At 43.7% G+C, this 14,782-nt stretch overlaps 1 protein-coding gene across 2 annotated transcripts in view; it reads left to right on the top strand.

The window, feature by feature from the left end:
- The window catches only part of RBBP5 (RB binding protein 5, histone lysine methyltransferase complex subunit), a 58,867-nt gene extending 46,240 nt beyond the window's left edge, over positions 1–12,627 (top strand). Inside the window, exons 12-14 of one of the 2 annotated variants that reach the window (XM_073587194.1) lie at positions 4,601–4,830; positions 5,745–5,936; positions 11,847–12,627. In XM_073587194.1, the coding sequence (XP_073443295.1) occupies positions 4,601–4,830; positions 5,745–5,936; positions 11,847–11,875 (451 nt within the window). In that variant the 3' untranslated portion in view covers positions 11,876–12,627. The remainder of the gene's footprint in view (positions 1–4,600; positions 4,831–5,744; positions 5,937–11,846) is intronic. The other variant, XM_073587195.1, reaches the window with a different exon arrangement.
- The last annotated feature ends 2,155 nt before the right edge of the window (positions 12,628–14,782 follow it).

Raw genomic sequence — 14,782 nt, 5'->3', positions numbered from 1 at the left:
CTCTCCTGAGAATCTCCTGTTGATGCTTCTCTTGGGCCTCTCTGAGCACCTCCATATCTTCCAACAGGGTCTTGTTCATGGTTTTACATGCTGACAGGTGACCTCTGAGCTCAGAGACTTCCTTCTCCAGCTCATCCACTCTGTGCTCAGCTGCTTGCCTTAGGACTCTTTCCCGTTCGACATGTTCTGTTACAGTCTCCTTTATCAGCTGTATCTCACGATCTTGTTCTCTTTTGTCCATCACGTGTCGCACCACTACCTCTTTAATTATATCGTTAAAGGGTACCACTGGGTCAGTCACCCCAGTCGAGTGAACCCTCCAGTTACCGTCCAGCACCAATGTGTCTAGTCCAGTAGTCTCATCTCCCAGCCCACCATCTGTCTTATCACGAGACGTCAGGTCCGTCAGTTGGGCAGATGTACTTCTTCCTCTGGTCAGTTCTACCTCTGACCTGTCCATGTCAGGAGCCGTCACTGTCTCAGTGTCCGCTGGCCCCACAGTCGAAGCATCTCCATCATCCGACCAAACGTCATCAAACAAAAGAAAGTCCCGGCCCCTCTCCCAGGCATAGACTAAGTCCCGTGGTATCCCGCTACCTTGGCACTCACCACCTTTGGTCCCCTCAAACACTACTGTGTCTACTGCGTAGTTCACCGTGACCCCGTGTTTACAGTGAACCCTGACGTTTTTCTCGGTCAGAGAGAAAACGAGAGGAGTTCCTGTCAGAGTCACCTGACTCTCTGAGTCCAGCCGACCAAAGGCTCCTTCCCGGTGCAGCATCACTGTACACATCTGTGGCCCGTCATTACTACCTGGAAAGGATATTCCACATTCTGAAAAAGACCTGCACATACACTGCGGTACTCCAGACGTACCTACTGAGTCACCTAGTGCTGTCACTTCTTCAAACTTGGCCCCTTTCTGGACCACCACCCCGCTTTGGGTTGCCACTCCAATTTGGGTCACCGCCCCCTTTCGGGACTCCACCCCCTTTTGGGTTACCACTCCAATTTGGGTCACCTCCCCCTTTTGTGACTCCACCCCTTTTTGGGTTACCACTCTAATTTGGGTCACCGCCCCCTTTTGGGACTCCACCCCTTTTTTGGTTACCACTCCCTTTTGGGTCACCGCCCCCTTTTGGGATTTCCCCATGTCCGTTCTGCAGAACTTCTTATGCCACAGTTCACACAGTACAGTTTGTCTCTCACGATACCACACAAGTCTTTGCTGGCACCACCACAGCTCCTGCTGTCACTGATCACCGGCACCTCCGGCTGCTGTTCACACACATACACAGCGGCTGGTGTCACTGCAGCTCCTGCTGCGCCATCTTCGTGGACCCGCCGATCCACCGGAAGCCGCTTGTCACCCTCAAAGATAAAAAAGCCACAAAAGTGCGCCCATAGGGCCTTACCAGTGCAGGTATAATGGGTTATGCAGCAATAATACAGGGTACTCACCCTTAATAGTTGTGTAAAGCCACAACTACTGTATCCGCTTAGTCACATGCAATAAAGCTGCAGCAGGATGGTGTAGACAGACAGCATCTGCTACCAATGCTCCCAGGGCAGATCCCTTAAAGAAAACACCAGGTCCCTGTGCTGCGAGACCTTCGTGACCCCACTGAGCCACAGCAAGCACCTTCAGGTTTTGCAGAGGAAAAGAAAAAAAAAAGAAAAAAAAACACATGCACAGTCTCTCACATGTCCTGTTCGTGTGCCACTCAGGACGTACCGTCTCCACCTGAGACCGTCCAACACACAGGGCACACCGGGTGCTATTCAGGGAGCCGACCCTCCTCCCAGGGTCTCCCAACACACCAGCCTCACCAGGTCCAAGGTCATAGCACGTGTTCCAGGGATCCGATTCCTCTCCCAGAACCTCCCAACACTGACCCTCCAGGACCTTGCTCACTGACCCCTCCAGGAACACAGTCTCTCACTGACCCCAGTGCAACACAGACTCCTGTCTGTTACCTGTGTCGGCCACACAGGTTCCTGGACGCCTCTTCTCCTCAGAGGTATCCCACAAATTTTAATACAGTCACTTTCTCTGACCTCAGTCAGTATTACTCACGGTTGTCAGACCGTCTGCTCTCCTGGCTCAGAATCGCCAGCGCTGCCACACGTGCTTCTGGGAGTCGCTGCCCGCAGTCTGTCACCAATTGTAGGGATGTGACTCGCTCAGGTGCAGCGGGAGACAATCATGAGGCAGGTTCTTCCCAAAGTTCATAAGGTTTATTTGCTCCATAAACCATAGACAGCATAACACTGAAATGTAACCTTCACTTCAGGCAAAGGAACAGAAATGTCCGTGGCTTCAGACTCGGACTGAGAGTCTCAGCACATGCTGGGAGCTGTAGTCCTCCCCATATACACTCTCTGTAGTGTCCCACCTGGACACATGGAAGTCTGTCCACACTCAGACAGACTCCCTCCACACTCTCTCACATGTGCCAAACACCTCAATTACATAGCCCTGTAACCACACCCACAGGTGATCACATGGCTATGACATCACTAAAGGTTGTATAGACACACACAGGGTTCCCTGACACAGTGTAACAGAAAGATCAGCAGTACCTCTGCTGATCAATACACCCTGGAGCCTGCATCCCAAGGCCACCCACCTTGAGACCCATAATGGTCATTTAGGACCCTGCTCCTGTTACCACACTGAATGTGCCTGTACACCCGTCCTGGGACACCCACACAGCGCCCCCTAGCTGACATAGTGGTAACTACACCACAATATATATATAATATATATATATATATATATATATATATTATAAAAATTTTCTTTTTGATTTTTATTTTTTAAGATTTACATTTTTTTTCTTTTTTTCCAACTGTTTTTGGACAATTTTTTGCAGGCTGATTGCTTCTATGGCATGGAGATCTAGCAGCATTGCCATGCCATACATAGATGCTGTCGGTGCTGCACTGACAGAGAGACTTGCTGATAATGCACTGTACATGATCAGCAAACTTCCTAGCTCTGGGGACTCTGATGTCGTCATGACGACATTGGGTCACCATGGCAACAATTGGGACCCCACGTCACTCCGCAGGGTCTCCGATGCAGAGGGGCTGTCAGCCCTCTGCAGGCCTCCGGAATGCTGTGATGATGTTGGATCGCAGCTTTTTGGGGATAAAGTGCTGGGGGGGTCTGTGACCGCTCCTGGCAACTAGTGCCGGGTGTCAGCTGTCAGAATCAGCTGACACCCGACGGCAATGTAATAATCCGCCCCTGGTCAAATAGGCCCAGGACACATGAGTGGAATATTATGTCCGATGTAAGAAAGTGGTTAATAATCTGGGACAAGAGTCAATGCCCATATGGTTCTCCTAAACTGTTCATAGCTGTTTGCTTAGCCTTTCCTGGTGAATTTTTGGGGGACCCCCAGAAAAAAGACGTATAAATTCAAACCCGCACAGGCTAAATAGACAGCTGTGGGTTAATATTAAAGCCTGGGAAGGGGTCAGAGATATTGCCCCAATCCCAAGCTACCAACATCAATCCTCAGCTGCCCCAGAAATGGCACATCCATAAGATACGCCAAATCTGGTGCTTAGCCTTGCTCTTCCCACTTGCCCTGTGGCGGTGGCAAGTGGGGTAATATTTGTGGGTTTGATGTCACCTGTTTATTGTCAGGTGACATCAAACTCAGGGATTAGTAATGTAGAGGCATTTGTGAGATGCCCCCATTATTAACCCCATAGTCATATTGTAAAAAATGACCCTGCCAGATTAAGTCCTTTATTTGAAATAAAAATCCACACTGTTTTACACATTTATTTGAAAATAAAAGTTATACTCACCGTACGCTTATTCCATTGAAGCCTTCTGTCTAAAGACAGAAAATAGTAAACAACCATTTCCCTCATTTGTCCGAAGTGCAGATAAGCCATACTGTCCCACGCTGTAATCCATCTCTGCGATATCCAGTTTTCATCCTGAACGGTGCCATGATGCGACCTTCCACACTGAAAACCAGAATGCGATGAACTGCTGTTATTAATGGCTGTTATTATTTTCCTCGGCCATGTTCCCCCAACGTGCGTTTTGCATCAATATCGCTACATCAGGGGCTTGATCTAGGCAGGATTGATATACAGAATGGGTAATTATTCTCCGGATTGATTGTACTTCCCAATATGTATAGTGCTCAGCATAAAAGCCACTGCTAACTTGGTAACAGACACTGGATAACTACTCCTCAATTGGATCATTTTCCTGTTACTAGTTTATACAGAGTAATGACTGAATATAGGGGTACCAGTTGACAAACATGTCTCTTAAGAATTTCCAGCACTGGATAAAACTTTCTTGTTGTTCACACTTTGCCGCTATGTCCTAACTTATTCACTGGCCTCTTTCTTCACCTATGGACCAAATCATATTGTACTCATACAAATTTAAGATTGTTCATGTATTTTTTTATTGTAATTCTTTTTGTATCAATAAACTTTTATAATTTTAGTATTTTTACTCTGTTCCTCCTTGTTCACCATGTACACAATTGTTTTGTATGTTCAGACACAATAAAGAAATGTAAAAATATTTTTCAACTTTTTTTTTTTTTTTTTTTTGCAGTGATGAAGAATTAGAAGATACAAAAGCACTTTTATACCTTCCCATTGCTCCAGAAGTAGAGGATCCTGAGGAAAATCCCTATGGACCCCCTCCAGATGCAGGTCAAATGCCACTGACCGAGGATGGGACAGGAACAGAGAAGAAGCGACAGGCCTCCTCAGATGGTGCACCGCCCCCAAAGAAGAAACCAAAGACCACAATGGTTGAGTTACAAGGAGTGCCCAGTGATGGTAAGTGCAAGGTCCAACCTCATTTCTAATATTGGATGGAAATAGACCGGTGATGCCGTGCAATACATGGAATATGGCCGGGATCACACATGCGAGGAATACGGCCGAGTCTCGCATGTTAATACCCGGCACTGCCGCCGGCACTCGTGAGTGGAGCGTGCGGCCGCATAGCTATACATGGAGCCACACGCTCCGCTCCCGAGTGCTGGGTGTTAACATGCGAGACTCAGCCGTATTCCTCGCATGTGTAATCCTGGTCTATGGCTTCTTTTCACCGGGACTTGTTACAGATTGATTAAACATAGTTTCTATTGTGACTTTAGTCTGTACCTTCCTTGACTTTGGTAAAAGTTTGTTTATTGGTATTAAGCAGTGGTGGGAAAGTGGGGACTTTCCTCCCATTTTTCATACAGCAAAGCCAAATAGATTTTTTTTTTTTTTTGTTTTTTCTAATGCCATGTAATATTACTATAATTAGAGTTTATATATATATATATATATATATATATATATATATATATATATATATATATATATATAATGTATTATATTGTGAATAATAACCCTGTCAATAATACACATTGACTTCCAGATATTTATCCTTGCTGACCTTGCAGTTTCAAGCATGTAGGTGTTAATGTTAAAGTGCCTGAGTGCTGCTTAAGTGTGTAAATTTATCTATTTCATTCCTTTGCTACTTGTTGCCTAGAACTGGCAGGTCCGCATCTGCATTCACTCTTGTAAGCCTTTGTTCTCAGTGAGCTGAACATGCCTGCTGATGGAGGGGCACGTGACGAGACACATCTACCAGGAACCTCCATTGACGAAAACGTATTTGTGGGTTGCTGATGGCCGTGTCTAGTTGTCTGTTTCACTTGCAAATCTCTAATTTCTTCACATTTATCTGATGACAGAAATTCACCCGCTGTTGGGAGTTAAAGGGGACAGTAAATCCAAGAAGAAGCAATCTGGACGACCAAAAGGAGCTAAAGGTAAAGAGAGAGATTCGCCATTTAAATCGAAAACCTTCATGGGTGACAGGGGCATGCCTCTGGATTCAGCAATGAAAGGCAAAGCTCCGAGTGAGCTGCCACAAGTGCTGACAGGTAAGCACTTTACAAATAGGTGCAGAACCCCAATACTGCTCCCTGTGGCTCTGGCTTCATGCAGCCGCCATCCTCTTGCAAACACTCGTCTTAAACCTTTCACACCAGGTGGGAACCATTTCCAACTTCAGATAGAGTACTCAAACTACAGGAGGGATGCTTGTAAGGGAAATCAAGAAGCTCAGATTTTATGTGCCAATTTTTTTTTATATATTTTCAGATATCCTCAACTAGTAACATTTTTCATTTTAGTAAGCGGCACACGTCTATAGCCAGTAAGTTTCAGCAATTCTCATCCAACACATGATCATACAGTTCCCCTGCTAATGATTGGTTTAAGACTGAAGTACCCTTGTTGTCTCCCTCTTTGTAGAAAGTAACTGAAATTACCCCCCTGTGTTCTGATAACGGTGTAGCAATATGTAATGCTTTAGGAGCAAGAATTCTGGAAAATATTAGAGATCCTACAATGACACAAAAGGGATAGTGGCCTTGTCTCAAGAGTTTACAACCTCGACAGTGTTAACACTAGCATATGCAAAATTGTCTTTTTTTTTTTTTTTTAAGAGAAAAAAAGTACACTTTTGCATACTTGTATGTGATCCGTGATTTTACTTCTTTGCCTTAAAAAAAAAAAAAAAAAAATACTCCTTGGTTGCTTTCTCAGTATGTTTTGGTTCATTGTCCATCTGCACTGTGAAGTGCCCTCCAATTAACCTTGCTGCATTCAGTTGAATCTAAGCAGAAGGTATTTACCTGTACTTTTCAGAATTCATCCGGCTGCTTCTGTCTTCAGTCACATCATCATCAATAAACACTAATGACCCAGTGCCATTGGAACCCTTGCATGTCTGTATCATCTGACTGCCTCCACCATGTTTTACAGAGGATGTGATGTTCTCTGGATCATGAGCCGTTCCCAACCTTCTCCATACTTTCTTCTTCCCATCAATCTGAAAAGAACCAAAAAGAGGAGGCCGAACATGTGGGCAAGAAGAAAATGGAACTATTATTGAAATAAAATACCTTTATTTTAACACATTTGGTAAGTGGTAACACCACAACACAAGGGTGTCCGCACACTAAAGATAAAATTGAATAATATACAATAAAAATATTAAACAGCAGAGCCACCAGGTGAGATAAATATTAATCACAACCAGGATATATAATAGTCCTGCTGCAGAGGCTGAGGATAAATGCTGTCACTAAGTAATTATTTTTCACATGCAAAAAATAGTAGTGTAAGGACCAGAACCCCCCCCCCGACGCGCGTTTAAGAGTGTGCCGCACTTGCATCCACCACCCACCTGGTAATCACATCTCCTTTCTCCCATCTTGCTGCAGTGATCATATTGCTCCCAACACAGTCTTGTTATATTGTTTCTCTTACAACACTGGTGTTTCCACCCTGCCTCCTATGCCTAACAGCCTTGTAAAAAATACCTGCATAAACATAATTTAATATTTGAATATCTCTCTTTTCTGCCTTTATAGGTTAGGTTCTGGTCCTTACACTACTATTTTTTGCACGTGAAAAATAATTACTTAGTGACAACATTTATCCTCAGCCTCTGCAGCAGAACTATTCTATATATCCTGGTTGTGATGAATATTTATCTCACCTGGTGGCTCTGCTGTTTTTAACTATTTTTATTGTTTATAATTCAATTTTATCTTTAGTGTGCGAACACCTTTTTGTTGTTACCACTTACCAATTGTTCTGTTAAAATAAAGGTATTTTATTACAATATAATTGTTCCATTTTCTTCTTGACCACTAGTTCAGCCTCCTCTTTGATTCTTATTTTTGAATTGTCTGCCATTCACCCTTTCTGCAGATATATATCAAGATTATCATATTCAATGCTATTCAGCTATTCACCAATTTGGTTCTGTGTGTATATCAATTGCAACATCCAGCACGTGTTCTATTCCCATCAATCTGGTACAGGTTCATCGTCGTTTCATCTGTCCAAAGAATTCTCCTCTAGAACTGTTTTGGCTACTTTATATGTTTTTTGGCAAAGTCTTACCTGGTCCTTCTATTTTTAAAGGAAATCTATCACCTATTTTTTTGACTAGCAGCTGCCGGCACCGCCATCAGGGGCTTATCTACAGCATTCTGTAATGCTGTAGATAAGCCCCCGATGTAACCTGAAAGAGAAGAAAAACGAGTTATATTATACTCACCCAGGGGCGGTCCGGGTCCGGTTTTGGTCCGATTGGTGTTGCTGTCCGGTCTGGCGTCTCCCATCTTCTAACAATGGCGTCCTCTTCTTTGCTTCCCGTTGTGGCTCCTGCGCAGGCGCACTGCTCTGCCCTGTTGAGGGCAGAGCAGAGTCTGCAGTGCGCAGGTGCCGGACCTCTCACCTTTCCCGGTGTCTGTTTTCTATGGGATTAAGGTCTGGAGACTGGCTATGCCACTCCATGACCTTAATGCGCTTCTTTTTCAGCCACTCTTTGTTGCCTTGGCTGTATGTTTTGGGTCATTGTCTTGCTGGAAGACGCAGCCACAACCCATTTTTAATGTCCTGGTGGAGGGAATGAGGTTGTCACTCAGGATTTCACTGTACATGGCTCCTTTCATACTCCCATTGATGTGGTGAAGTAATTCTGTGCCTTTAGCAGAGAAACACTCCCAAAACATGTTTCCACCTACATGCTTGACAGTGGGGATGATGTTCTTTGGGTCATAGGCAGCATTTCTCTTCCTCCAAACACGGTGAGTTCAGTTAATGCCAAGGAGCTCAATTTTTGTCTCATCTGGCCATTGGCAAGCTTCAGACAGGCCTGCATATGTGCCTTCTTCAGCAGGGGGACCTTGAGGGCACTGCAGGATTTTAAACCTTTACAGCGTAATGTGTTACAAATGGTTTTCTTGATGACACTGGTCTCAGCTGACTTGAGATCAATAACAAGTTCCCCTCGTGTAGTTTTAGGCTGATTTCTCACCTTCCTCATGATCAAGGATAACCCACAAGGTGAGATATTGCGTGGTGCCCCAGATCAATGTCGATTGACAGTCATTTTGTATTTCTTCCATTTTCTTACTATTGCACCAACAGTTGTCTCCTTCTCACCCAACGCCTTACCTATGGTTTTGTAGCCCATTCCAGCTTTGGGCAGGTCTATGATCTTGTCCCTGACATTTTTAGGAAGCTCCTTGGTCTTGCTCATGTTGTAGAGGTTAGAGTCTGACTGACTAATTGAGTCTGTGGACAGGAGTCTTTTATAAAGGTGACTATGTAAGACAGCTGTCTTTAATGCAGGTAATGAGTTGCTTAGGAGCTTCTAATTGTTTTATAGGCGCCAGACCTGTTAATGGTTGTAGGGGATCAAATACTTACCGTATTTTTTGGATTATAAGATGCACTTTTTTCCCCCAAAATTTGGGGGGAAATTGGGGGTGCATCTTATAATGCAGATATACCTTATCCGTGCTGCTGCTGTGAGTCTCCAGTGCTTGCCACCGCGCTCTGTCCAGGTGATTGCCGCTGCGCTCTGTCCGGTGCTGCGGAGGGGATCTGCCAACATTTTGTGAAAGACCAGAGCCCCCCGCAGTTCGGCCATGCTTTCCTTTGCAGTAGACTCTGGGAAAGTGGCCGCCGGGAGGCGGCGCATGTGCATATGGAGATCTCGGCACCGAGATGGGAAAAGTGACTTGTTCCCTGCGGAATTAATAATAAGGGAAGGGCAGTATGTAAATGGTCCACAGACTGATGCCCTTACCGTAATACAAATTTTGGAACTGTGAATGTCATCTACATGTAAAAATAAATCCTGAAAACTTTTTTTTTTTCACCCTGGCCACTATGCCTCGTAATAAGTAGACTTCTCCTGATTGGATCATGATCACTATATTACAATGAGGAGTATCGCCTGTGTATAGATGTATAGATAAGAAAGGATCCACTATTGCTCTCGCCATTCCCATTCTCTTCCTGCATTGTGACCTATGCACCGATCAGAGCATAGACCTAGAAAATTCTTCTATGGTAGTTGATTGCTATCTCCAGTGTATTGCTTCCTATGTGGCTACTGTGGAGCATCTCTGAGCTGCTGTCTGCAGAGAATGTTTTGGCAAGACCACTACCCCCATAATCACTTACTGGAAAAAAAAAAAAAGCTACAGCTAGAAAAAGAAGTATCCGTTTCGGTATCTTGTTGTGGATAGTAATTTAATGTAGGTTGATACATTCCTTTTTAGGAAATCTCTTTTGGTGTTTAGAAGACCTTATCGAACACTAGAAAATGGTTACATGTGGTGTCAAAATGAATTAAGACATAATCGGGCCTCCATTGTGGATTATCATGGAGAGGCGTAATGTAAGCTTTTTGAACGGGCACTGAGGAAATTAGTTAAAATAATTTTCAAAAGGAAAGAGACCGCACTCCATGAGCTGGTGTGAACAACGCTTGATTTATTGGCACATGCGTTACATGTCGGCTGGGGGGGTGATATCAGGAGAGGAAAAACAGCTGTCGGCTGTCGAAGCGCTTTGATAGCGCGAAACGGCCGTTGTCAGTTGTTTTTCCTCTCCTGATATCACTCCCCCGGCCGACATGTACCGCATGTGCCAATAAATCAAGCGTTGTTCACACCAGCTCATGGAGTGCGGTCTCTTTCCTTTTGGATATATTCGCATTGTGGATTTCCAGACCAGCACCCGAAGCATCAAGCTAGCATCAAGTGCTCCGGATACCGCACACCACCAGAACTTATATGGTAACAGCGGTGCCGTCTGCATTTTTCTCTTTCTTCACGTGGTAAACTAATTTTCAGTCTACTGTGTTAGGGCACCGTTACATTTAGCGATGCACCAGCGATCCCGACAACGATACGACCCAGTCAGGATCGCTGGTGCATCGCTAAATGGTCGCTAGTGAGCTGCCAAACAGGCAGATCTCACCAGCGACGTAGCAGCGGTCGTTACTTACCTGTCAGATGCGGCAATGATGACGTCCTCCCGCCCGCGTCCACGCGTCGCTCATCGGCGCCAGCAGGAAGCCGCCGCCGAGAAACGGCCCAGGGCGTTCTCGCGCGATCAGCGATGGCCAGCAGGGGGCCGGTCAGAGGTAAGTATCACATTTTACGATATCGCTAGCAATATCGCTGCTGCGTCACAAAATCGGTGACGCTTTAGCGATATCGCTATGTGTGAAGCCCCCTTTAGAGGCTTTGGCTAACAGCTCTTGACATTGGATCGAAACCTGATCGTTCAGTTTCTTACTCATACCCTGCAGTAATCCATAGAGATTGGTGCAGGGAAGTAATAGAATGGTGTGGCTGTGATTCTACCCTCTTATCATTGGGTCAGAGACTTGATAACTAATGGAAGAGTGTAGGAACTCTGCTACAACATGTCAAGCATAACACCATTCAAATCCACAGCCGTTTACTTAGAATTTGGGCAGTGACCAACAATATGTTTAGATATTCATATTAGTCCGTGATCGAAGAATCTGTCTATCAGAAGATCATGTAGAATGAAATTTGCTCAAAATAATCGATCATATTCATTTGGTAGGTCAACCGCCGGACGTACTGGATAATTGGTGAAAAGCCTTTATCAGTAGAACCATGTGCTTTGTAGCTGTGTTACCGGACTGTGTGTGAACTTAGTATTTGTGAGATCCAGAGGCTCCTGTGCTTTGCTGCTTCATCCCTCCTGCTCATGCCTTTGCTAGTATAAGCGATGCCCCACTTTTCATTTGTATTGGTTATAATAGTGTCAAGTGTAAAATCTAGCTTTTCTGGAAAAACAAACTCGAAGTATTTGAAAACAAAACTGCAATGAAAATAGAAGAAATCTAGATTTTCAATTTGATGACTTTATAGCCATTGCTATGCAAAGATGGAACATCTCCTTCAAGTGTCTCGTTTTACCTCTTTGTGGTTATCTTTTAGGTGGAGGTGCCATCTCTGAGCTGTTGTGAGAAGACGCTTTGGAGCTGGACCCTTTTCCAACTCACCATAATGGAGAATTCTACAGACTTTTCATTCATATGGTCCTGTCCAGTGAAGTCACGGGATATTTTTATTTGTACATATTGCGTCTATTTTTTTTTTGGTCCTCCGCTTATACGTTAATTTTAAATAGACGTATTTTTGTGAATCTTTCAGCAGTTTTTTTGGAATTGCCTGTACTAAATTTTTAAAAGACGGGTTCAGTATTGATGTGAAAAGTTGCTTCCTTTTTACTCTTTAGGAACAGACTACAAACTAGATGAAAGTGTTCGATTTGTAGTCTGTTACTTTGGAGATGGAAGAGAGCCAATCTCATAAGCGAGAACTTCCACTTCAGAATCCTATTTCTGCTATGTGTCACTGAGAAGAATTTGCCCTTCTCCATTTTTTACATGGCAGAGAATTTCCTATTGTACTTAACATAATTTTGGGCTGTATACGCAATTTGAGACGTTCCTGCCCTACCAACAATTGTATCACGGTTCATATTGGCCATCACTTTGTGTGAAGAATGAGAATACATGCCATTGTATCCGTTTTTAGAAAAGCCAGGATTATTGGTACTACACTGGAAAGGAAGATGTCATTTACCTTGTGCTTCTTATAGTAACATTTTTTCCAATGCTTTTTTTCATCTTTATTTTCCTATGTAGATACATTTTGATCCCATGGATTTCTGTTTTACCATAGCTGGGGAAATAAACATTTTTTTTTTTGTCTACATTTAGTATTTTGTTTTATTAACAAGTTGATCTTCAGTTTTTGTGAGTGCAGAATTTATTACTGATTTTGGTATCAAATATATAAACTTTTTAAAAAAGGGAATCGACAAGAGTTTCTCACATGTGGATCTAAATCTGTCTTTGCCTGCCAAGAGGCCTAGGTCTGGCAACCTTACGTATGTAAGGATTAGTGATGGGCTAGTAGCATTGTTGCTCGGGTTTTCCCCAAGCATGCTCGGGTGTCCTCCGAGTATTTTAGCGTGCTCGGAGATTTAGTTTTTGTTGTCTTATCTGCATGATTTGTGACTTGCTGACAGGCTGAATACATGTGGGAATTCCCTAACAAACAGGCATTCCACACATGTATTCAAGTTGTCTAGCAGTCGCAAATCGTGCAGATAAGACGAGGAAAACAATCTCCGACACCCCAGCATATTACACGGAGATGTGCTTATTGAAGTCTGCCAACTACTGTTGCTCATTGTTTGCAACCGATTTGCCACATGTGTAGTGAGAATGTACTATAAAAATAATCTTCCTATTTGGGCCATGTAAGACCATTTACAATGTGGGGAGGAATGATTAATGACACGGTACAACAAAGATAAAGATCCAACCCTCAAATGCGAGTAAATTGAGTATAATCCGTCTCATCTCTTGCTGACTGAAAGGGGGGGAAAAAAACCTGCATTAACCTGGATTCTTCTGCCGGTGGAGGATTAAACTGTAATTTGAAAAAGTGACAGTGACCAACATTTTCTATATTGGAAAATCCTGCAATCTGAGTCATTTCTGAGCTTTTTACCAGTCACAGCGTCCACTGCTAACACCAGAGAGAAGTGATTAGCAAACAAAAGGGGGTACTGGAGACAAAGAAGCCTGGAGCTGATATTAGAATGGATTAAACATCATAGGGCTAGCAAGTGTAGAGTGACGGGAGCCAATGGTTGTACCGCATTAGATACTAGTTTCTAAAAGGGATGTTTTTGCTATCCCACCTGAGAGCAGCATAATGTAGGGGCAGAAACCTTGTTTCCATTAATGAGTCACTTACTGGGCTACTTGCTGTCATTTTGATGAAATCTTTGTGTTATCTGCTGTAGATCTAGCAGTTCTCTAATGCTGAGCTCTATATCACCCCACCCACACCACTGATTGGCAGCTATCTGTGTACAGTGTATATGGACAGAAAGCTGCCATCGAGTGAGGGGGTGGAGTTTTACAGAACTCATGAATATGCTGGCAGCAATTTTACTAGTCTTCTAGTGATAATCTCCTGCTGATGATATATAAAAAAAGAAAGTGACTTTATCACAACTACACCAAGCAGATTGGTAAGTGATACATCCCTGGAATCAGGGTCTCTCTCTACATTATTCTGCTCTCAGGTGGCAAAAAGTTGGTGAAAGATACCCGTTAAGGTCCATTTACACTGTGTCATGTGCAGCATTAAACTCCTCCGATCAAAGTTTTTATCTTAACAAATTGCAATCATCATATAGCACTATGTACTTTACAATTGCTCATTTTGTACTTTTACTCCGCTAATTCTTCTCTTTGCTCTATGTAGAAACAGGAAGTATCTTGTCCCTGCTTTTATCATTCCCCTCTTCAACTCCTGACCCAGCTGCTCCCTCCTCTCCCTGCCAGGGACTTTTGCTCTGACTTATGACTCATACAGGGAAAATTGATCTCTTGTTTCTACATAGAGCTTAAGAAAGATTTGGCTAATACGTTTTTAATCACATTATGTCATAAACATATTGGAATAGATAAAATTGCTCATTTTGCCTTTTTACCCAGCTAATTAAGTACACGGTGCTATACAATATGGTGACTGCAATATATTAATAGGATAACACAATTAATGGGACTGCTTCTTTAAATGACCATTGAATGGCAACATATTTGCTGGTGGGGGCGCTGTTTAATGGCCTGTTACACAGACCGACCGGCTTTGGATGTAAACAGAACGATCAGTAACTGATAATGCGCAGTCTTCCATCGTTCTTGGTAGCACATGTCCCGTTTTAGGCTGGGATCACACTACCTTGTGGGATGTGAGAAACTCGCAGGAGTCTCTTGCATCAACACCCAGTGGCACTCGGGACCGGAGCTGCGGCTGCATAGAAATAGCCGCAGCTCCGGTGCTGA

Source organism: Dendrobates tinctorius, unplaced genomic scaffold (genome assembly GCF_039654945.1).
Source record: "Dendrobates tinctorius isolate UK_male_01 unplaced genomic scaffold, ASM3965494v1 ptg000098l, whole genome shotgun sequence".
Taxonomy (NCBI): domain Eukaryota; kingdom Metazoa; phylum Chordata; class Amphibia; order Anura; family Dendrobatidae; genus Dendrobates; species Dendrobates tinctorius.
Note: the sequence above shows the minus strand (reverse complement) of the source record. Positions and strands in the feature narration are given on the sequence as shown.